Source organism: Bombus pyrosoma, linkage group LG10 (assembly GCF_014825855.1).
Source record: "Bombus pyrosoma isolate SC7728 linkage group LG10, ASM1482585v1, whole genome shotgun sequence".
NCBI lineage: Eukaryota > Metazoa > Arthropoda > Insecta > Hymenoptera > Apidae > Bombus > Bombus pyrosoma.
In genome coordinates, this window is record NC_057779.1 from 14118816 (window position 1) to 14144868 (window position 26053).

Here is a 26053-nt window from a genome sequence, read left to right on the forward strand (position 1 = left end):
ATCGTTGATTTTCTCCGTTCTCATATTTAATCTTTTATGTAGCCAAAAATTTCAAATATACTAAGTGAAATTAACTATCTAATTCGCGGAAAGCCTATACTAAATGTACTAAGGACAAGTAATAGCAAACTACGTTATTTTTTTTCTCCATAAACCTTAAATATATTCGAACTGATTCCAAATTTTTAGACGCTAATAATTTGATCATTGAAACGTTACTTCGCAAAAAGATATAAAAAAAATACATTCTAGGGAAGATTTTACGGCATTAATTATTATTGATAATTCCCTTTCGAGCTACGTGTATCCATTGCAACTGAGCGGAAATACCATGGAAAGAAAGAGCCTTGAGACGAATGAAACCGAAGATATGTACATTTCCTTGAACATGTATTCGCATTACCTGTTCAAGTTAGAAACCGCAAATAATGGAACGCGTGGTTCTTTGAAACTAGGGACGAGCATTTAGCATCCGTGGATAGACACGTACAGTATCTCGGAACACAGAAGGTGAACGTAGGTGGGCCCCTTGCAGATTCCGATACAGTTATACCGTTCTACGTGCAAAGAAATGAAAGGTTCTGGAGCGCGATGCATCTAAAGGATTCGAGAGGAGAAGGCACCTCGAGAACGCGATAAAAATGTCCCTCGACAGAGAAGAAACACGCGAATGAAAAAAGACGGTTGAAACGATGGTAGACACGTGATAGGGTTGTAATAACTGCTCGTTGCCATACAGTTCAACCTCGTGATACCTTCCTTCCCCTCTGGCTTTCTTTCTTCTTTTTCGTCTTCATCTGGCGCTCGAACATCGAACGGCGTGAATCTTTGCTCGTGTTGCGTAGTCGCAACAACCCGTCAGACCGAATTGCGAGATTAGATGCAAGTAAGAGAGTCGTTATACATATATATAATGGGAAAGGAAGCGATGCATTTAAACAGTTTAAACAGACCGATTACGTTTAACCGTCTCGTCGCGCCGCGTTTACGGCCGTGATTCGAATGCTTTATTTATGCTGCAAGAACAAGAACGCGGATAGTACGTAATAAAACGTTCTTTTCGTGAGAAATTCTCTTCTTCTTTCTCTCTATCTAACTCGTCCCTTAACGAATAAATGATGAACGATCTGCATGCAGAGATAAGAGAAAACGTAAAGAGTAAAATTTGCAGATGAGAAATATAAAATATAAAAAATAAAGGAAGAAAAATATAGTCGATATAAAACATACGAAATGCTAAAAGTGATTTCATGAGATGCGAAATATTATTATCACAGAATAGAAAATAAAAGTAAAAGAGCGAACCATTTGCTTTGCTTTTTAGATTTGATACTTGAATGTACATGGCATTGATATGCAAAGTATATATGAATACCTATATAGTACATGCGGCTGAACTGCGCGGACTAAAAAGAAAGCCATCGTTTTTGAACATCGACGAATTTATAGAAAACGATGAGAAAGAAAACAAACAAATGCTCCATTAAACGATCTTCCTGCGAGAAGGTGAAGCAACGATCGAAATCGAAGGTAGGGAGCAACGAGACAGAAGAGAGGGACATCAAGGAGCGAAAAGTGAGAGAGAACTTACAGGCCGCGCTACTCTTCATGATCGAGGGACACCTCTCTTTATCCCCATTCTGTGTAGAGTTGGTTAAAGTTAAAACGCTTCTCTTTCAGTTGTCGCTCGCCAACGTAGCGTTTCGCGCGGTGTCACGCACGCCTCTCGGCGATTTCGACGAGCTGCTCGTGTTTCGCGCACGAGCAAGCACGTGTTTCGTCCTCTGCGAATGCATTTCCACGGATTTCTTCCTGCCCGATTCCACCGGTTAATCAATCGCGTTTTACCGTGTCACGTACTTCCGTGTCTTTCGTTTCTCTCTCGTTCGCTTTCAGCTTCTGCTTTTCGCCTGAAAATCGCTCGATTACCAAAAGTGAAAGCAACGGATGAGATTTTTGTTTCGATGCGTGTTGGCCGTGTTTCCGTTTTAAGTTTGCCGAGCTCCACAAGAATCTAAAACGCATCGCTGAATCCGGTAAGTTGACCGTCGAATTTTTCGTAACAATGTATCTCGGTGATGTCGATGTTCCAGTTACGATTAAAAAGCTTCTTCGACAGTGCCGAATAAAATAATCGATATGTTGGGTAAATAATTTTTAGCGCCGAATTAACCTCATGATGTAGCGGTATTTCAGGTGCTCGATGTGAAAACGAGACATACTCGAAGCGATGCTCGATATTTCTGTTTATTTAGAAAAATTTCTCACGCACTTCCATGTCTCTACGGTCACGTATGTCAAGGTACTGTATTTTAACGTTTAGGAGCATACATATGTTTCAGTTCAACTTTAAGTTCAACAGAAAGAAACAATGAGTTAAAGTTCAACTTTACTCACAGTTCTCACGAATTACAAATTTTATCATACGTATCTTATACGTTTATAAGAGCGAACCCCTCGTTTCTAATACAAAGCAAGTTAACAAGAAATATTTACAGACATCGTGAACAGGTTCTAATCCACGTTCCGGACTAACTCGTATACTCTTGAATCATCGAATACTTCAGATTAGCAACAGCCCAAAAGCATTCCGCCTCGAAGAAACTAGCATTTTTGTAATCACATCGAAAACTATCGTTAACAGAGGATGTACCATCCCAGTGTCTCTTATTTAATTAATCGATAACACAATAAAAGAGAATAGTACCTTGAAGACGATAATGAAATTGATAGGTTGAATTTAATAAGTGTATAAGAACGAAAAGGAAAGCAAACGTTTTAACAAACCGGACAGTGGGAGCGCGATTTATTTTTAGGTGAAAGCACAGTTTACATATTCGATTTCGAAGAAAGCGATTCGATGAGCGAAAGTGACGAACGGTCAAACTTGTTCGACTATGGTCGAATTTTGTCGGTTCCCCGGTAAATCAACGGAGTCATTATCGCTTTCGCATCTCACAGGCATCTTCGGAAGACACGTGGTACACGCGCGCGAATCCCATTCTCGTATGAACAATTGCGTGGCCACGCATACGCCGACGCGTTCGCATAATTTTCTTTCATAAAGATATTAGACGACACTGACTGTCATTTGAAGTATACATATATATTTTTAAACGGATATACAAATGTCTGCTAGGTCATGATTTTATCATCGCATTTTATCCATTTTCACGGCTAGTTAAGATTATTTCAAATAAAACACGTGCTTTGAAAGTATATTTCAGATTTATCGTTCGCGCGTTTAGTACATCTACTACTCGCCTCGATTACTCTTTTAATTCATCGTTAGTAACATTTGTAAATTATGAACAGGCGCTTTAACGTTTTGTCTTTAGCCATTTCTCTTTTCTTTTCTTTTTTTGTTGTAAGAACGTGTTGTATAACTTTAGCGAATACATATATATCTGGTAAGTAATATATTTAATTGTACAGTAAATGTAATTTTTTAATTTTGTGCTAATGCGTGTAATATATATGTGTCTTGCATTATAACGTATAATGTGGTTATTTTAATGTTAAGATGCTTTCCATAAATGAATGAAATATGATGTCCAAAAATTGTATTACCTTATATAAATGAAATTTGTCCTTCTTTTATACCGTATATATAAATATACAATATATGAGCATTTATGTATTCGTAAATATATTTAATTTATTATATATAGATATCACGAAGTGCAATAAACATGTTTCCTGAGTGAACTATAAATATAACATAACTTATAATTTATATTTTATTTACGTATATTATTATAATAAACAAGTTAATATATATATATAATCTTTATCATTATTTATGCATTACTGACAAATATTATTCGGACAATAATATGAAATGAAAGGTGTAACATATGTATGTAAATACACATTTTTATAAAAAAAAACAAACACGGTTTATAAGATAGAACGCGTTAAACAATTCAAATGAAAAAGTGTAAGTAAAGCGAAATCAGATTTATGTAAAACTCATTATATATAAAATTATATATAATAAAACAAAAATATATAAAAAAATTATATATAAAATAAAATTATATATATAAAAAACGTTGGCAGGAAATTGTTATTTGCAGTGATATCGTTCAATGACATAATTTTAGCTAATGTCTGTTCAACTGGAATATCGAGGGTCTTAGAATCAAGGATACAATCGTAGTTCTCCGAATGTTAAAAACAAATTGTTCGAGATACTTTCAGAAGCAAATAGGTGAACGTGTTTTTAAGTTTCCATGAACTTGGATAGAATAGCTTAAAATACTACGATCTTGCTTACGAAGTATGGTTTTATGTCTTGTATAATAAAATAAAGCGACTGATTGCTGCGCATAGGATCAAGTAAATGTAACGCGAAAGTAAAGTAAATATCAAGTAAGTCGATTAAAGTAAATGCACTTGAAGTTCCGAATATAAATATTATATATACCAATTAATTTTTATGACATTATTTCATGCAACGTGAAAGTAAAGTAAATGTCATGTAAGTCAATTAAAGTGAATGCACTTGAAGTTCCTGATATAAATATTATACGAATAAATTAATTTTTATGGCATTCTTTTATTGTTCGATAATTAATATTTCCCTTATGAAATTTTCAATCTAAAATTGACATATTTTCTTTATCGCTACTAAGTAATGACTTGTAGTAACTCTTTTCTTATTACTTTACGTGTGCACTATGTCAGCATTAAAAATCTTATTTACGACATTTAAAAATTTACGACATATTTCCTATTCATATTCATATTTTTAACCATATTACACGAAACTCGTCCGATTGCCTTGAAATAAATTTTCTCGGTACTGTTTAATATATATACACAATATGTATATCACGCAGAAGTGGGCGACCAGATATTTTCTCGAAACTCCATTTTTGAGAAAATGGAATTAGAAAAGAAGAGACTAAGTACCGATTTAATTCTTAACTAGACACGATCAAACTTCATTTATTCGTAAACGAGATCTTGAAGGAAAAAATTGTGATTTATCTTCTATCTATTGATTATTTATACATGCAGTTGGGTATTAACCAAATTTACGTATATGTACACACTTAACAAATTCTCAAACTCAATTTTCTCAAAGACGAAGCGTTTCATAAGAAAATCATATCCCATATTTTCGACTTATTTCGACCTGTTTTCGCGTAGACTCACTCTCTTGTCCATTGAACCATAAATCGTGATTAATGGAAGGGAATGGAAGTGACTTGTTATTATGGATAAGTGTATTGACGTAATTCCAACGTCGTGATATGACACATTATTATCAGATTAGGACATTGAGGTTTTATAAATTGATACTGCTAATTCTACGTCATAAATATCATTTGTCTCATCACGTTACTTCTCAACAAGTATCATCGCTATGCAGTTATTTATTTTGCTTAAAGTCGCATCAACTACTATGGTCATTAGCGATTATTTTTATTCCAATGATATAGTATTTCTATTTTATATTTCGCTAAAGTTATATTCAATATATGATGTTATTAAGATATATAGAGGAACTAACACTGACATTATCCTGGATCAGCATCTGTGTATTTGTCATGCCATAATTTACGTATAATTGATTATCAATTAAAGTAATATTTTAATTCTTCTCTATATTTGGATTAACGGAATAAAAGATCGCGTGTGTCTGTGTATCATTTCGAAATTTATAGTTTGGAATTAATCTTGTAATTACTCAAATTACTCAAATGTTTCATGCAATGACGTTTGTAGCAACGCTATTTCCTTCGAAGAAATAGTCTAAACTATTAAAAGTCTAGATACTTAAAAACACAATGTCGTCCATTGCAAGCCAATTAGAAAGGCACGCGGTTTGTACGCAATATCCATGACTACATTGTTTTTTGAGACTTGTATTATGAGTAACGCTGCGTAATCTATTCATTAGATAGACCTCCACCTCAGGTAATTTGAGTACCTTGAGTTGTTTCTACCGCGGTATATCCTAATTTAAGATCGTGATACGTCGATATTTGAAAATTATGATTATGATATATTAAAAATTTGGATATATTAAAATATCTATTATATTATATTATTATGTTATATTGCATAATATCTATAAAATATTATATGTAATAAGATATCTATTGAAAAGAGTATATATCCTATTTATACTATATATTAATTATTAGTTATAATATAATATATTATACGTATATATTTTAAATTTCTTCGTCGTATAGCAACAACTAAGAAAACATTAATAATCGCTATTATTAGGTATCATTTTATTTCTGTCTTGCATATTTTCTATCAATATATAAATATTCCTCCTTCTTTACTAATTCTTTACAAATTGTTAACACACGCAATGAAAGAATATTATTGATATTAATTATTATCGATTAAAGACGACTTTGTAATACGTTCAAAATACACATATTTGTATGCAACCGATTTCTTTGAGTTGATTCTATAAAGTTGTTCGAAAAATATAATTTTTATAGCTTTTGTTATAGCATAACGTAGTATAATTTGTCACTATCGTTAAAGTGGCATGTCTAATAAAGCATCGTGAGCAAGGCAAATAAGTAATTCTTTGTATCGTTAACCTGCATATTTCCATAATTGACATTTATAACGTTTTTCATAAAAATCAAATTTATTATGGTACTATACGACATTCTGTTACGAAATTGTTATATTTCTCCATCCAGCTTGATTTCCATGACCATTACATTGTCTTGTCCTCCGCTAATGATCGTCCTGTGTTTCAATCTTTCTTACGCTTGAAATAATTTTTCACCGTTATGCTTTATATTTTCCTTAAACAATTTAAAGGTAGAAGTCACCGGTGTAAGTTTACCCGTGGTATTTTTAACGAAATGTGACACAATACATTTATTTATTACCCTCATGTAAAATTGTGGACTTACGCTCGATAATGATTTACGCTTCGGTGAGCGATACATTCGCGAAATATTGATATTTCTTTGTCATTTCAGGTCGATTTCGCGGCAACACAAGCATCACGTGAGAAAAAAAGAGGAAGGAAGAAGCCATTAATCTTCGTCGAATAATCTTAATCGCGTTATCTAGAAAAATTTTAACATTTCGAGTTACGAATAATCAACCTATATTTCAAGTATCAACTATGTTGTCTGATTTTGTAAAACGTAGGATAGCGTTAAAAATGTCAGTGAAATTGAAGCGTGTTTAAAGGAATTTTTCGAAGGTGATATAACACTTTTAAAGAAAGATTATAGCTGAATTTCGATGAAATCGATCGCTGAAATAATTAACGTACAGTTCGTTTGAGATCTTGAACAGTAATCCCGAAATTCTTCGTTCCTGGTTGATCATGAAGTTTATGGTAATGAGACGTGACTTTGTACACGATCAAAATCACGATCATCAAAGCTGAAAGTGTAAAACTGAAAATTCACAATCGAAGGACGCGACTTTGTATTTCCTTCTAAAGTGTCGTCCTGATTCTACGGTAAGTTAAGATATATTGAATATACATTTGAATAAATAATTTTATTATTTTCACCTTGAAACTTTAATCATATTTTCGTACACTTCTTTCTCGAATTTGATTTTCTATAAATATTATATAATTTTATTATCAAAAACTCTACACATTTGTGCATTATTTTTAACGTTTAATATTTTAGTATCGTAGTATTATAGAAATATTGCTCACTCTATATAAATGAATACCTATTATAGTGTTTGTATATAAGCTGCTAAAAAGTAACGATAATATACGTATTCGACTTTAAATCGTATTTTCAGTTTTGGGAACATGTTACAGAAATAAAAAGAGTCCGAGCAAACTGTCGAATTAAATAAGGACTGGAATATTGTTTCAAAGCGATTGAGAGAATTTCTTTGTCTGTTTGCAGAATAAAAGTAAAAATGTCACTGGTCAACTTTACCTTGCCGTATCAGTCGGCAACGCCTACTCCATTCTTCTACAGTGGACAAAACGGAGGACAGTCGACAGTGAACAACCTTCGTTTGAATGCCGTACTTCCGCCTGCGCCCGCTCCAAATTTTAATGACCAGGAACCTTTCCAAAATGAACCGTATATACCGCCCGCTGCTTATCAGCAGCAGCAGCAACAGCAACAACAACAAAGACAACGTCAGTCGACCGTTAACCGACAAAGAAATACAAACACGTTCGTCGAAGATTCGTCTTTTTCATCGACACAAGACAGTCGATATGCGAATTACAATCAAGATTTTCGAAGAACGCAACCACGGCAACAGCAGCAACAAATGAGACCTCCTCCGTCGCTGCCACAACAACAGCAACGAGTTTCGATAGAGAGGGATCAAGATAATTTTCGAACATCGAGAATACCGGAACAGGAGAGCTATCCTGATAGACCTAATGGGTAACTTCGCAAGATTCATAATATTTTATTATTATATACATTTCATCTAATCGATTTAATTGTAATCTCTCATATTTGGTGATTGTTTGTGTAACTTTGGCGTTATTAAGTTATTATCTACACTCTTCGTTGTCGATGCGAGTGTATGTGGTCAACAATTTCTTAAATTTCGAAACAAAAAGAGGAAAAAGCAGTGTACGCGTGGTCGCTGCTTGATGGAATTTTAATTTGACGAAAATGTAGAAATTTCGGTATACGTTAAGGGAATCATAATTAAAAGAAAATTAATTAAATCGATTATATTACACGGTGACACATAATTCCATTCTTTTGAATTTCATATTTTTCCGTTAATTAATTACATGGCAATACGTGTAATTAAACTCAATGTGCTATGTAGCGGAGTACACCAATATTTTCGTTTTAAAGCATCATTTGTTGCCGAACCAGCGAAAGCATTTCGTATAGCAACCTTAATTGCTCTCGTAATTATTTATGTAACGATCAGCTGAATGCTTTCTTGTTGCTTGCCATGCATTCCTAATGAATTTCTGACGAATATCTGACTCGTGTGCTGGCCCGTCACTGTCGTTCCCTTGTTCGGCCAATTATGTCATCGATCCATACATACGATATAGCTTCTTTCATCCTGCGTTACTCCAGATATGTATTATTAAATATGGAGCACAATTTTTTGTCAAACTTAATAACAATTATCATAAAAGTACGTCATTTATCGTCCCTTTTTCCAACTCGGTAAACACGGAAAGTACGCGTTTCTGCTATCCTTTTAATCTTTTTTACCGGCATTAAGCTTGTATTCTTTTGTAATTTTCACGCTTCTTTTCATACTTTTACATTTTCTTATATTTTATTTCGTATACGATTCAATCACTTTCCTCGCTTACGTAATATTTCTTCATATACACACACACACACACACACACACACACACACACACACACATATATATATATATATATATATATATGTATATCATAAGAATCTCTGAAAGGTTCGTCGAACCCGCTAATGTGTTAAAATTACACATCAAATTTACTTCTTATATCGTAATTTATAATTATAATCCGATGAAAATGCCAAGTATTTCGTTGTTCAATTTTTGTTTATTTTGTTAAAGGTATACGAGAGTTAACGGTGAAAGTGGACCTGGTACAAAAACTTCGATTCACGCTGTTTTAGACTATGATGACGACTTCGACGATTACTACGACGACAAAGACCCAGAGATACCAAGGGACGCTCACGTCACACCCATTCAAGGTCCAATCTTTTTAAAGAATGGCTCGGTCCCCGTAGTGCCACTGTATTCGTATCCTCAACTAAACAATGGTACATTTGTACAGATACCGGTAAGTTTGAAAACAACATCATGGCGTATAATCATTTTGCATGCAACGTTTTAAAAACGTCTCTGGAGAATGAGAGACCTTCACTTAGCAACTCTGTTGCCAAGTAGAACAAGTATAAGAACATTCGATAATTAATCTTTCAAAATATTCGTGTGACCTCTGTTGAATTATTTACAGTATTATATGTTACGATGACTTGAATGACGTCTTGCTACTGACACCTGTAAAAGTTTCTTACAAAAAATCTCCGGTGTTACAGACATGACGCTAATGAGGTCGTGTGTAATTTGGCTTTCTCCTCTTTAATTTTGGTTTGTGTAAATGCTCTTTAAAATTCCCGTGAACTTTCCTCCGGTAATGAAACAATGTCATTTTACAGCTTTAGACGGAGCTTTGAAACATGATATACAATTTCTTTAATTTCGAATGCACGAACTGCATACACGTAGGTTTCGATAAAAGATAAATTAAGGTGTAAGCGAAAATCTGAATCGAAACAGTCGTAAAAATACGAAGTATATCGTCGAAATGTAATTCGTACATTATGTCATATTATTTAATTGTGTGTGAAGTCCATTGTGTTTGAAGTATTCGTAGCAATTTATCAAAAAAGTGTTTCAAGTTAATATGAACAGAGAATGTGTAGCGACTAAAAGAGAGATAAACGTAGCGTAACTTTAAAATATCTTTCCCTTATAAAAAATTCAGGTCATCTTGTGTTCTTTTACATAACACTGCATGTTCTTTTTCACTGAAAATTTTTTGATAATGTGTGTTACGTGTATGTGTTTATGTAGCGTAATATATTACAATATAATTTATAGAGTAATTTGTCCAATTTACGAACTATAATACAGCCATTCAGTTCCAAAAGGATTCACACCAAGTTGATATAGTACCAAATATTATGGATGAAACGAGTTCAACTAAATTCATATCCGAAAGTGCTTTAATAAAGAACTATAAAGAGTCAAAAATTCATCGTAGAGTAAGCTAAATTATATAATACTTTTTGACCGTATGATTCTTTACAATCATTGACTGATGAACGATTGATTACTTACTGATTAGAAATACACTTCTAAATATGATACGACTAATATTTTTAATTATCTAATTTTTATTTTACAATTACCTATAAGATTATTAGTAACAAGTACTGGACGAAACGCGCTTGATTTTCTCAATCATCCAGGATAGCTTAAAATATTCTTCCTCAGACCAAATTGAATAGAAAACTGATTCTTCATGTAATTGTTCAAGTACAAAGCATAAAACACGAATCATTATTTTTGTAGAAACCAAAATATGTGACTGTAATATGTATAGGTGCGGAGCACAAATGACTCTCGACACCTGAAGCCAGTTAATGATAAAAATGATATTATTTCATGAAGGAATAACAAGGCAGCGTCTTTCGTGTATTGTTTAATTCTCACTTGTATTTTGATTTCCAAAATTTTATAGGACAAAACGTGTCTGCATTTTTCTTACTACAGTATACAGTTGCTTTCAACTTTTTCAAAAAGCATTTGTCACAAATATAACGACGATGTAGTTGGTTTTCAGTTTTCACTGTTATTCACAGTTTCAGTTATTCAAACGTCTTGTTTATCGTTCTTTGGTTATCGTATTTGGTTTTACTCTTTATATGATTAAGAATATATTTACAATAATTATATCTTTCTATACCGATAAATAGCTTTGTGCAAGTTGAAATCGGATAAAATATAATTATAAATTACAACGTATAATCATTAAACGTTACGAGACGCCGACTGTTTTAATATCATTTCGTTCATACAATTCTTACGAATGCCGAGTGACAATGGTATGGTGTGACTCATAGGCTGTTGAGCGGAAGAATTCGTTGTGAGTAGAAAGTATACTGAGCTGTTCACGCACGAATTACGAGTATGGAATATATAAGTAGATTTCGTCAAGCTTAGACACAACTTTCAACAAATTTGTTAGATAATCCCGATCTCAGAATTAGGTCGCACGTTTGTCTCAACCTTCGTGACTAACGCGCTTTTCATAAATTCCAAATATCTGACTCGTCAGCAGATCACTAACTATTACTCGAAACGTTTCTAGAGTAACTCAAACTTCTAATTACACCTAGATACAAACAATGGATTATCCATAATTAAAACTCAAGATTGTTCTTTACGACGAAAAGATCGTTCTGTCAGGAAGACGATGGATTTATTAAATAACGACAAAACGTTTGCAGTTTATTAATTCAGAAATGTTTACCGTGATCTCTGCTGGCAGTTCTTTGTACAATTTGTTCCTTGAGAATGTCGCAGTCCAAGACTCGTACTTGAAAAACCGTGGCTCGTGTTCGAGGATCGTTTGAAAGGTGATCGAACGCGGCCGTGGCTACAGGAACATTCAAAGTCTATATCACTGGCGTGACATTTTCTTGGAAGCACCCATGACCCCAAATATCTTCCCTAGAATCTCGCAAATGTACGATCGGTCGAGTGCATGTACTTCGCTTACACCTGTCCAACTGTCTTGCATGTATCCCCTCTTAGTTGTGTGGTCGTACATTTCTGTAAAATTGCGCACCGTGCAAAGAATTCCCTGGTGCAATACCAACTTTAAGGTCAATCGATGTACTGGCATTGAAACAGTAACCCCTTGACCCGACGTTCCATTTCTTGTTAATTTGTTTAAATCGACAAACCAATTTATCATCACATATTTACTTGCGAAAGACAAACGCTAATTTCCCGTTATCTATTACCATGCTTTTGGTTAAATTTATTCTTCTTGTGAAATTGCTTGAAACTTTTATATACGAGATTAATATGAAATTACTTTAGACTACTACATAAGATCAACACTATTACTAAGATAACATTACTACACAACATGCAGTAAATGAAATTTGAATTTACAAGCTTTCCGATTTCTAACTCTAATGTTACATCCTAAAGCGTCATTAAATGCTTGTTGTACTATCTAATAGTTTTATCAAGAATTGAACATTTTATTTAAAAATTTCTAATTATGTAAAGATATAGACTATTTCGTTTATATAATTGCGATCTGGAAAGACGACTTACGACGAATTGCGCTTACTTAAGAATAATTAACAGTGTAGAACATAAGAACAAAATAAATTTTGTTTTCAGATCATTAGGAATTATTAATAAAAATGGTTATTACGTGCACGAATGAAATTTCGTGAATAGGCAACGATGCTCAAACAAATATCTGTCGTATAGAGATAGAACTGAACAATCTAATCATAAATCTCAGATCTCCATTGTTGGATATTGGGAAAAAATGTCGAGCTAGCAATCCGGTTTTTCCAGTCTATTCGAAATTAAAATCGAGCATGACTCTTATATGACGGAAGATACAAATATTTCTCTATATCCACGTCAACCGCACTCTGTTAGTAGTTAATAGCTTTTTATCTGTAACAAACATTAATCTTCAGCCATTTTCAAACAGTAGTCTCTTTTACTTAAATTAATGAATGTAGTAATTGCAAAATCGATGTTACTCCACCTCTTGTTTACCGAATGCGATTTATATGACATATGAAATATGATTAAATACAAAGTCACTGTAGTGTACAAAGCCATCCTTTTACTAGTTTCCATAAATTATTACAGCATTTTGACCAGTTTTTCCTTCATATTATTCTTTATAATCAATCTTATTATTTATAACGAAGTATAAGCTAATATAATCGTCCTTTACGCCAAGTTTATGCTTCTCTGTTATGCTGTCCACTATTACGCTTTGGCCTTGCAGAGGTACTAACATTTAGCCTACATAGTACGTGGAACAATTCTGTAATGCATCCAGTATTTAGAAGATTAAAAGAAGATAATGCTCAATTACAAGTTGATCGTTTATTACACTCGAATCTCGTGATATATAATTAATCGTAATAACACGCAATAAATGTCAATACGATGTCTCTTTTCTTCTTTTTTTTTCTTGTTTGTTTGCTTCGCATAAACGTATTAAAATCGATTCGTGATCATCGATTGTGAAACGTAGCGATATAACGACGTAACGATGTAACGACTCGCAGAATCGTATTACAGTTCGGAAGCGTTCTGGTCGATGTCCTCGGTCTGATCACTGAAAGTTAAAAAGAAATATGTTTAACCTTCCACGCTCATTCCACAGTTCCACGTGATTCTTGCGTCGTTTTACGACTTTACGACTTCGTGCGGGCTGTTTTTGTCAGTCGCCGTAATTAAGGTATTCCACTTCATAAAAGTAAATTGACGGATTTAGCTCAGATATGCGGTTCATGAGTGAGATATGTAGTTATTGAAGATAAATTTAACACCGAAATTAAGTTCCTTGTTTGCAACTATGACTGACATAAATACTGTTCAGGTCTACTCTTAATCATTAGTAAATGCTTTTTTACATACGGTTCTGGTAGCTTGTATCCATTTAAATGTTTTCTTCCTTTTTTTTAGCGAAAGCGGGACTATAATTTAATTGTGCAACCTTAGTTACGAATTTGTTACTTATACAAATTTTTTGTGTATGTAGGTACAATATTATAGATAGATATATAGAATAGACGTAGCTATTATATTATGACAGTAATATGCGTGTAATTTATTATTATTATTTATTTTATTTAAAGCCGCGTAATTTGTTGTCCCTTCTTTGAACGGCTATTCACATTTATAGCAACTGTAAAATTGCCAATAATTTACCAAATTACCAAATCAGCTACTTCAATTGTGCAATTTTGCGTTATCATTTAGCCTCGTATGTGATTTATATAAAGTAAAATTATCATCGAGATTGTCATATCAAAGTATCTCTGACTTACAAAGTAGCAAGCGAAATTGAAATTAGTGACCGACAGCATTTCGAAATACGAACAGCTACCGATTTCTGTTAACGACAGAAATCGTTCAATCGACTTAAAATCAATGCGATTAAACTTAGAACGTGTTTATAGTATTTGCTTCACCACTTGTCCAATATAAATGTCTTCATTCGAATGACGAAATATTATAATTAGTACCGATGAACCTATATTAAGATTAACAACTTGTATTTATTATTTATTTATTTGAAATTGCTCGTTGACGGTGCAACATTGTAGTGATATTTGCACATATTGTTTAAAATAAACTCGTGTGTCTCTGTTGTAACAAGTAGATGTGCTTTTATCAACCATGTCCATTGAGTGTCAGGAGGTTATTGCTAACTTTAATAGCTTCATCGATCTTTCCTCTTAACTGTTTGCGTGTATCAAGCTTTTCGATTAGACATGTCCTCGACTTCGTAGCTCCAAAGAGAAGAATCTGAGAAGGAAAAGTCAAATTAATGTGGAGGTCGTGTCACAGTGTATCTCTATCTGACTCTTCCAATCTATAGATCAGCAAAAGTCTCATTGAGCAATAGTGTTACGTCTCTGGTAACACAGTCAGGTGGATTATCGTGCTCGTCCATAAACGATGTTGTATTTCTAATTGCGCGCTATCTAAGCACAAGGATAACCAATGTTGCAGAAGATCTGTTTGAGATACTCCTGTGAGTTGGCCCTCAAAGAAATGAGATCCAATGAAACGAATGTCTGCTAATACATATCGCACATTTGCGGAATATCTGTATGTGAAAATACGTTACTGCGTACGACCATGGTACTCTTGAGTATATTTGATGTGCTCAAGCGTGGGGATTTCTTCTTATTTGTACCATCGTACCAAAAATATTTAAATTTGTCTAAATACGTTAGTACTTCGATATATATCTCCTTATCTCGATAATGAAGTTGAATCGATTCATATCTATTGTATAAAATTTCTTTTTTTATAGAAAAAGACTTACTTAATGGCGAAGTTTCTCCCCATATTGGTCATCTTATACGTTTTTCAAAAATTCGTAAACGGTACAATAGACTAATTTATTATAAAATATATAAAAGACTATCTAGGTATAAATATGTATTTCGATGCTTTAAAGTAAACTTTTTTGAACATTACAATTTTAATACGTTCTTTGCTTAAGAGTAAACAATGTTTCACGCGTTAATTAATAATGACGCGTATTTAATTTAACGCGTTAAACAATAATGACGCATAAAATACGCATCTGTGTTGTTTTTTCTTAACAGTGAAATAATCTTTAAATAATAATATTCATTTTGTATATTCCTTATAGTACGACTAACCGGAATTCTTTGTCTTACCTTTTTCCTAAATTTTAAGTGCCTTATAAATCGATCATAGGATCTATGATGCTATCGAAACTTTACTGCAGCCTTCGGGCTAATGCGAAGTACACATATCTATGACAACGACGAATATTTCGCGGCGATATATTCGCAGCGGTATGTTTATATGTACTATACCCAAGTATTTACGTGACGGCCTATGTGTTTGTTCACGCCAACGCAAAGCAAGAAATTTCTACTAACACTGCAAATATGTAGTGTCTTTTTTCCACGTTGGAATGATGTTGCTTTTCTCTTCGCTGCTGTTCCTTTGTTCCTTTTAACATGCAACAAAATTTGCTACGTAATTAATAGAAATTGCTAGAGATCGTCTAGTCAAATGATAGAATTGTTTAAACGCGACGAATGTGTGAAAGTGTTTCTGCTTTACAATTTAAAATATGGTATTTTTCGATGTAGAAAGCGAGCCGTAAGATTGCGCTGAATTGCAAATCGTAAAATCGACTAACTCAAATGTTGAATTAGCTCAGATCTTGTTCATTTAGTCGTCAGTCGGTTGATAATAGCGTGTTGTCAATATCTATCCACATTACGAGATGTGACTGACAACTGTCCATTTTAAGCCTTCATTTAACTGCTCTGTTTTTCTAAGTAGAATAGGCAGCCAGTTCAGACCTCTCAAATATACCTTCAAAAACTATACAAGTTACAATTGTGCTAAAAAGAGAAAGTAAAGTTTGTCAGCAATATGAAAACGAAAACTTTTTAACAGGTTATTCGTTATTAAGTAGTAACTTATGAACTTTATGAACTATTTTATTCCAATTACTTAAAAATGGCATTGCTTTTTATAAGTGAACAATACAAATTCATTTGTCGTTTTACAAATAATTTTTGTGTAAATAATGAACAGCATTTTTTACTAGACATTTTAATTTATTATTTACGTAAATAATATAAAATTGAATTTAATATAACATTCATCCCCCGTTAATTTCGTACATTTCTACGGAATAATGAATAGTTCAAAAACGTGGTAAATTTATAATTTTGTTCAACATTATATGTATAAATATGTGTACATACGAACACGTGAAATATGCATATGATTAAAAGGGTGTAGTAAGTATTTTTGCTTATTTTTATTATTATTTAAAAATATTGTTGTTTTGTTAGTGGAATCATGAGGTTGGCGTAGAGCAAAGAGTATCGTGATGGACAAATATAAAATATAAATATTTAAATTTTATACTTCATGTTTGTAAAAATTCCAGCTACATGAATAAAACAACCTTATATGAGAGAATTTTCTAAACATTGGTAATGTTTGGAAATTTTTCAAGAGATTGATGGTACATTAAATAAATAAATGTTTTATTATAGTATGCCATAAAATCAACATATCTTACTTAAATTGAGTAAGTCATTCAGTTTTATAACTGTCCTTACGCAACCGACATGTGATCTTCAGATTTCATCATGATTACATGTTCATTAAGATAAATAAATGATTTAAAGCACTTTTGTAATATAACGTTAATAAAAATTGCATTTTTTCATATTATGTTACAAGCTAATAGGAATAAAAATTTGCATTATATATTATACATATAATCGCACGTTAAATGAAACCAACCTTTTTATTATTAACTCGCATAGTTATTGCCAATAAATTTATATCGCAAAATCTTGGAGCTTATTAAACCATTCAGAAGTATACAAAATTCATTTTCTTTCTTTTTTCAACTAATTCTATTTAATATTATTACATTTTAATATTTTATATTCCGTGCGACACACACACACACACACGCACACGCGCGCACACACACACACACACATACAGTATTCATAAATTGCATCTATATTAAACACACATGTAAACAAATAAAATTAACGGAAAAAGTTTCGCTTTGACAACATTTTCATTCTGTTGAATTTATGTTATTTCGTTGCTTGCGTTGTATTCTGAATACAGAAAACAGGACATTCATATGCAAATATAAAAACTGGGTTCTTTTGTAAAGTGTTATTAGTAGGAAACATTTATTTGGTAGTAACAAATGTAATAAATAATTGTTTTCTTTATGCAGATTTCCATTTCATATATTGTTTCGTATAAATAAGATTCGAAATACATACAAACAATTTAAAATCCATTATATGTAAACAAGAAAATATTAAAAGGCACAGAGATCTAAAAACATTTTTTCATTTTTTTCTTATCAAATCACATTTACGTTTATTTCCTCCTTTCAGCAATTACAGATCTCCATGTTATATAATTTTTTTCAGTATAGTAGACTAAATTATTTTATAATCCAGTAATTAAAGCATCCGCATGGATGTTATTATATTTCTTCCTTAGACAGAAAGTCGAGCTTAGCATATGTTTCATTTACTCATATCAAAATCACATACAATACAAAATGATAATTTAAAATTAGTTAGTTTTGTGAATATCGTAGGTATAAAATAAATAATATTTATATGAAAGTAATTTATCACGAAAGATTATGGGAATTTAAAAATGTACTATCGTATTGTCGCGATAAGAACAGATCATTAGAATTTGCTTGAATTTAATATCCTAACACCTCTACGAGCTTATATGACTTTTTCTTTTCGATTTCCTAACTCATATTAAAGTACTTTCATATTCACAATTACTATTTACATACCACTTAACTATTAATCTATCGCATTAAAAAATTGTAAGACGAATACAGTGAAATAATAGAGCTATAAATCAATATGTACCATACGTGTCATTTTATCTGTTTGCTTATCACATGTAACTTAATTTTTTAATTCAAATCGTGTGAGAGATTGCAATTCACTGGCGTAGAAACACGACGTGATTCATTTCTGGCGGGCAATGCATCACGTTGCTCATACTTTCCTCATACATATGACGTTCCAGACTGACTCGAGTCACTGAATGACGCCTACTGATTCTTCAACGGAGCCGTGAGTGTAGGACGATAATCATTAACGGACCCGATTTCCGGTACAAATCAGCAATTCTATAATTATAATCATTCGTGGCGTTAATCGCGAATGTACGCGCGTTTATGTAAAATTTACAATACTTAAAATATAGTTATATAGTTAAATACTTCAAATCGAGGATATATCGATGTTGAAGCAATTCATAATTTAGTATTCACTACAAAATATGTTCAATCCAATTATTAGCGAATTATTAGTTTCGTATCATTTTTATATTGCCTTCAAAAAATTCCCTATTACTTTTGAAGGCTTGAAATGACTTTCATCGGATACATTCTTTACTCGTCACGATGCACTTCAAGTACCATTTTCATCATACTAAACAAGTGTTCTCATCCTTTTAAACTGAAGTGTAAGTAACTGACTGCTATTCTTTTTTTCTCAGATTTCTTCATAAACAGAGAACAAAATTTTTAAGCCCAAATGTTACAACTACACATATCTTCCCTTTGAATGTAACACGGAGCTTTCAATGAATTTAAAGCGTAGACATAGTTAGAATATACAGATCTGATAAGCATCGCTGATATAGTGCTATTTTCACAACTTCAGTTTCTATGTAATAACATTGTTCTTTTAATTCTATTCATAACGTAGGAAGATACAATTTTTAGTATTGTTTTGGAACACGATGTACATATCGTATGTGCACACATCAATGTACATACATCTACGACAGTGTACATAGTATCCGCTTTTATTCGATCAGATCCTGTATCTTCATCCTGCGATCTTCGTATGTGCATTTCGATTATTTTATTTCAAGTTAACATCTGTCGCGCCGACACATAATTATTTCCTCGATGAAGATGTCCTTGCGGTTGATCGTAGGTGTTTTCATGACATTACCGAAGTGTATTTTCCGTATATCTTTACCATCCTTATTCTACAAAGCATCTAGTACGAGGACGTGTAGGCCACATACTATACAATTTACGAAATATGTTCATGTCGAACTTCCTATCGTACGGTTATTGTGCAGAATATTATTTGTGTATTATTTGTGTTATCGTACGAATATTCTCTGATTGAAGACGTCGTTTCACATTTCTTTGATACAAACCTTGATTGAATAGAGATAGAAACGACCAAAGGGTGGTTCGTTCGGCTCATGTCTACAACGCGAACGTTTATGACGATCGAAATGGTCAAACACGCCACCGACTCACACGAGGCGTGGTTGTTTGATGTCGATCATTTTATGCACATATTTTCGTCACTCGTTTATATCCTAACTATTTAGTATTTCTCCGTTCTTATCTTGAATTTCTGTTTCGGGAACTACAAGAATTTTATATATTCTATCGCAGTATTTTCTATATTTTATTTGGAAATCTTTCGCGACGAAGTAAATCGCATCGTATCACGTAACGTACGAGTCATTACGTTCATATCGAAATTGCATCTTCTATTATATCGACTAATATTATACTGCTGCAACTTTTTAGAACAATTTTTCTCGAACCGTATACTTATTTACTGTAATTACTAAGTAAATATACAACATAAATTTAATCGATATTAAATAACCTTCGAACTAGCCGCACCTGTTTATTTGTGCAATAGAGGTTTGTACCTGGATGATGTATTTTAGAAATGGAAAAATTAATATACTTTAAGTTACAATAGATGTAGAAGATGAAAACTCGAGGACTGAATACAAGAAATAATTGACCATATTCCCATATTTGTAACAACGAATAACGAGATTTGCGATGTTTATATAGTTGACAACAAATTAAATAATAAAATATTGCGAATTTAAGACACATTATATTTTTGTTATAGATTCTTTGGACCGCACTTTCCGTTGCTCTGGGAGTCGAATTGAGGGGAGATTTAGTACGTGGTGTACCGTGCATTAAAAAATATCATCAGCTGTTCTGTCCAACTGCCGGAAACACATATCCAATGTAATACCTGTAACAACAACGTAGTAATATTTTATGTTTACGTTATTATTTTATTATATTACCTTAATACCACGTATTTAGCATGTAATTAATAGGTATTTGTTATGACATAAACGACATAGTTAGAGTTGGATGTAAAATAAAAGAAGATTCATACTCGTTTGCAATATCATATGTCATCACATTTAATATTCAATATTTCGTAGTAACATTCAACGTGATACTGTGAAAATAGTATTTAACGTAATTAGTTCATAATATTACATATAACATTATTAGCAATACAATTAGAAATAGTAGAAGCAAGACATTTTACAGATATCTCCAAATCTTCAAAAACAATTTTGTTTACTAATTATTGATTTTTCTGTAGGAAAATTAAAATTTTTGTAGAAGCCACTTCAAAACTGAAAGAAAAAGTTTGGCTGACAATGAGCCGTATTATAATTGAAGCATCGAGAGCAAAAGTGGACTAACTTCGACTCAACAAGCTGATTCGTTGTCTACAATAAATGTGACCACAAAATATCCAGCGCAACAGTTGATTTCGTTATGTTATCTGGGTTTGACGCAGAAAAATCGAGTTCTTACATGTTTATACGATTAATACAGCTTATTAGAATAAATAAACGCTAAACAGATTCAGAAAAAATGTATCTTCGTCCATTTCATGTCATGCTTTCAATGTCTCAATTAAAAGCAATAAGTTTAGTCTAGTTTACAACTAGTTTTCCCACACCCTGAACTTTGTTACGAAGAATTATATCAGATTTCCTATGCAATTACGTTTCGTTTCATGCAACATATTCCTCGCATTAAGAATGTTTAATAGGTGTTCATAAGATAATGAAATTTAAAACGATAAAATACTTTTTAGAGAACGGATAGAACGTTTTATTGACGAAAACAAGGCGTTAATGAAGAGAATGTACGGTGACTTCGAAATGAGTTCAGGATACGGTTCTCCGACAAGAGAGCCCAGTCATCGGACACGTAGGAGACGAAAAAGTAGAGAAGCTACAAAACATGATATCCCCGATGGTGGACCTAGTTTTCGCGACGAACTGGATCCGGAAATGGAGGCTGATGGTGACTCATTTTTTGCTAATATCAGAAAGACCAGAAATCCCCGACAATCTCCTGGAAAGAATCGTAATGACAGTGGCAGGTACTTTCTTTGAGAGCTTGAGTTTATAGGTTTACTAAAAATCGCTAATGACTAATCGCTAATCTCTAATAAGATAATAATTCGAATTGATTTCTTTCTCCTTCTATCGATGCAGTTTTTTACTTATAGGAAGTTCTTTTTTGGCCAAAATTTATCAGTATATCCTACGTGTATAAGCAAGAAATAAATATTATACAAAAATAGGTCGTTTTAAGCTTCGTTATAAAATTATTATTAAACAGATATTAAACAGAACACGACAAAAGGAAAAGATTTGTAGCTTGCTTATACCACTACACCTTTTCGGATGTAGAACTTGGAATATGAAAATGTTTATCCAAGAATTAATGTTGACTCACTGTCGACTGATAAATTACATTTTTTACCATCTACATTCTTGTATTCATTGGCGGGAATAGAGGACATTTTAAAATTGTGTATCAACAAGGAGTGATTATGTGATTGTCTCTCTATAGTTTGCATTTTTCTTATAACTTTTTAATAAAGCTCCAAACAATTTATATTTACGTAACATTTTTCTATTATTTATAGTTACAGGACAAATGAGAAATATTAGCACGAAAACAATACTAATACTATCGTTGTAGATAGAAAAGAAAATTACCACGACAAATAAAACCGTAGTCACGTTAAGTATTAAACTGCCGAATATTTTCAGAATCGATGCATGCGAATCGAAAGTGGAAATTGTAACTCCTTATTGGGCCAGCAACAGCGCTGGCAAAATTCGTGCCATTGTGAACACACAGCATTTCGAGCAGGCCATTCACCAAGAAGTTTGCTCGTAAGTGTGTTTTCATACGCGACTTTATGTGAAATCGGAACTTTTCTTCAAAAACTTTCTTCTTGCAGGAAAACTCAGACAAACCGCTGTACTGGTGATTGCGGTTGCGAACAAAAGTACAAGTGGCACCGATTACTTGCGTACGACCCTGACAACGATTGCAAAGGTATCTTCATGGACTGGTTCCTCTTCCCTTCCTGCTGCGTCTGTAGATGCGACCCGGTTCCGAACAAATTTTCCTCGTCTAACAGTCGAAATTAACATGACTTTTTACGAGCAAAAGTTTCTTACAGCGTCACGATCGAACTCGTGATTCAACTGCGATTACGAAGAAAGCTAGAACACTGTACGCAGATTGATATTGTCTTCGAAATGAAATTGAATTGCGGCAAGAGAGAATTTGCTTTAAGCAGGTTTCAACAACGCCATCGTTTCGATAGGATAAAACTCCGCCACATTTATTCAATTAAGCATAACAAATATGTTTAATGATTATTACATTTCGCTAAGAAAATCCGCCTTATTTATGAATATAGTACTAGAAACTATTGAAGGATATTGTACTATTCTCTTCCTACTGAGGAACGTGTATCCCTTTCTTTGTCGGATTATTAGGATTAAGTTATATAAAGGATTAAATAAACAGATATAGTAGATTATGAACTAGAATAGATATTATTATTAGTTTCCCTGCAATACTTTTTGGTAATGCGAATTAGGGAAAATTTGTTATATTATTAGTTGTCTATTGTTATCTATCATCATTTATTGTAAAATAATACTTATCAGTAGTAAACTACGGATGTTTATGCATTTATGTGAAGTTTCAAGATTCAAAAATGTACAGAACGCACATAACACACAGAAAGATATTGTACGTACAAAGTACCGAAAATAAAGTATTTGCATAAACATTCACAGTCTAGTGATATCGTATTTAATACAATTTTTGTTACTAATTTAACGATCTATCAAACATCTATCAGCAGTGTAAGATCAAGGCAACTAATTAATAAGGAAAGGATAGCAAAAAGTAATATGAGAAGGAACAGATGCATATTAACACATATATTATGTACTATATTGGCTGTAAATTATAAACAAGTCAGAAATAATTATGAAAAAGGGTGTCCTTTGGTCATCTGAATTATATGAATAATATCACAGCCCGGTTTAGCGATACATGTAACTAATATAAGTATAGTATGGCCGACTTAAACGTATACACACCACTGAAAGAGTGAAAAAAATGTTTTAATAAATGTAAAAATTGTTTGGAATACGTGAATTTTTGAAATTCTTATTTCCAATGATTTGAATATTAAATTAATATTTGTTATGTATTATAATATTGATGTCACTTTATTACATATTTCAAAGCGAATTCAATAATGTTCAATAATATTTTCTCAATAGTTAGAGAAATGATAGAGTGTATCCATTTAAAGTAGACATACTATACGTATAATCAACACGCCATAGCTTTATAATTAGCAGCTGTGTATTTATGCGACTCTTGCTCATTTCAATTTTCGAATGACAATTACAATAATTTTTTGCAACTACATATTATATCGTGCTATGAACATTATCGACGTAATAATGTTCGAATTGCTATTGTGATAATAGACAACAGCGTTAAAAAGAACAATAGTATTTAAAACAGTAAACAAACTATAGTACTATTTTCGTAAACCTTTTAAACGTAACGAAATAAGATAATCGTAATAACAAAGATCCGAATTTCAGTCAGTTTGTTTAATGGCAACGTGACAATAGTAATACAGTTCATATATTGGCGATCAAAATTTTTTAGCTCTATATTTTTATAAATAAGTAATACACATTTGTTGCTTTCTCCTGTTAATTACAGTCTAGTTTATCAGAGAGAATTTGCTTGTGATCGGCAATTTCGCATGACCTTCCCTTGCAACTAAGATATCCGACGCTCTCGTATCAATTTAAAGCAGCATTTAAATTTTAGTGTATCAAGGTGCTGCGTATTTCGAATGTAAAAAACATGAAAAACTTGTTCCATGGTACCTTCGGTATACTTTTTTATACGATAGACAAGATAATTACATTCGATTGAAAAGAGGCTTTTCTGCTGCGAAACCTTCGCGTTTTGTCCTCCATCGTTCACGTCGACATTTTTTTCCCTCTAGTTTAATTGTAAGTAAATAAGTAGATATGCGCGGTCATTTAGTTGGAATGCGTATCCTGTTGTCACAATCTCTTTCTGACAATCTAGAAAATATAATTCTCAGTAATCGACGTTGTTATTTCCTTTTCGTCAGAGCAGTTAGATCATTGTATTCATTACCCGTGTTTCACTGTTTCTTCTAGGATATGTATCTTCAAAGTCAAATACCGTGTAACGAATCTATATAATTACTAGCGTGTATAAATGTAATTGCATAGAAACGTTAGAATACGAATTAGAAAAATATTTATTAAGTTATGTACGCGAACCGCAAACAACGAGATCCAAACATACATATGTAACACATTATATTCCTATATTCGGTAAAATAGAATTTTGTACATACGCGAAATAAATTCTAATTATTATTCCCTGGAATTTTGTGCAGCGAATTATTGCAATTATTGCGTGGAACGTCTAAAATATGTGATCTAACCAAGTTTCCTGGTCCTATGTAATGGCTAACATAAGAAAACAATAATTTGGACCATTTAAGATATGTAGGTAGAAAAGGATAGAAGAATGACAATTTCCATGATCAAATAGAAGAATCGAAAACAAGAATTAATTCTAATACTTTTTAATTATTATAGATATAGAAATATAGCTTTTTATATTATAAATATAGAAATATATTCATTCTCAGTGTTATTTTATTGAAAATTACTAAACGTTAACTGTTATAAAATTCGATATTCAAAAAGTAGTAACTAGACTGCAGGTGTTTATACGTTTATGAAAAATTTCAATCTATATGTGCAAAAAATAGATAACATGCAAATTATAGAAAATATTTAAATAAATACGAGTTATTATATATATATATATATATATATATATATATATATATATATATATATATATATATATATCATATGATGAAACAAATCTCTATGTCTAGATTTCATTTCTTTAGTTACGTTAATAAAAATATTTGAATTTATGTAAGCATTTGTAATCTAACGATGATATCCTGATACAGGCTGTCAGTACTTTATTTTACGAAAGTTGATGTAGATTATATTG

General features: G+C 32.4%; 1 protein-coding gene across 2 annotated transcripts in view; it reads left to right on the forward strand.

Moving 5' to 3' along the window:
* Positions 1 to 25405, forward strand: part of LOC122571846 (protein spaetzle 3) — a 33635-nt gene extending 8230 nt beyond the window's left edge. The window contains exons 1-8 of one of the 2 annotated variants that reach the window (XM_043736080.1): positions 1645 to 2036; positions 6972 to 7465; positions 7875 to 8372; positions 9514 to 9745; positions 20727 to 20851; positions 21729 to 22019; positions 22699 to 22824; positions 22893 to 25405. In XM_043736080.1, coding sequence (XP_043592015.1) covers positions 7888 to 8372; positions 9514 to 9745; positions 20727 to 20851; positions 21729 to 22019; positions 22699 to 22824; positions 22893 to 23085 — 1452 coding nt within the window. In that variant the 5' untranslated portion in view covers positions 1645 to 2036; positions 6972 to 7465; positions 7875 to 7887 and the 3' untranslated portion in view covers positions 23086 to 25405. Of the gene's footprint in view, positions 1 to 1644; positions 2037 to 6971; positions 7466 to 7874; positions 8373 to 9513; positions 9746 to 20726; positions 20852 to 21728; positions 22020 to 22698; positions 22825 to 22892 lie in introns of those variants that run through there. The other variant, XM_043736081.1, reaches the window with a different exon arrangement.
* The last annotated feature ends 648 nt before the right edge of the window (positions 25406 to 26053 follow it).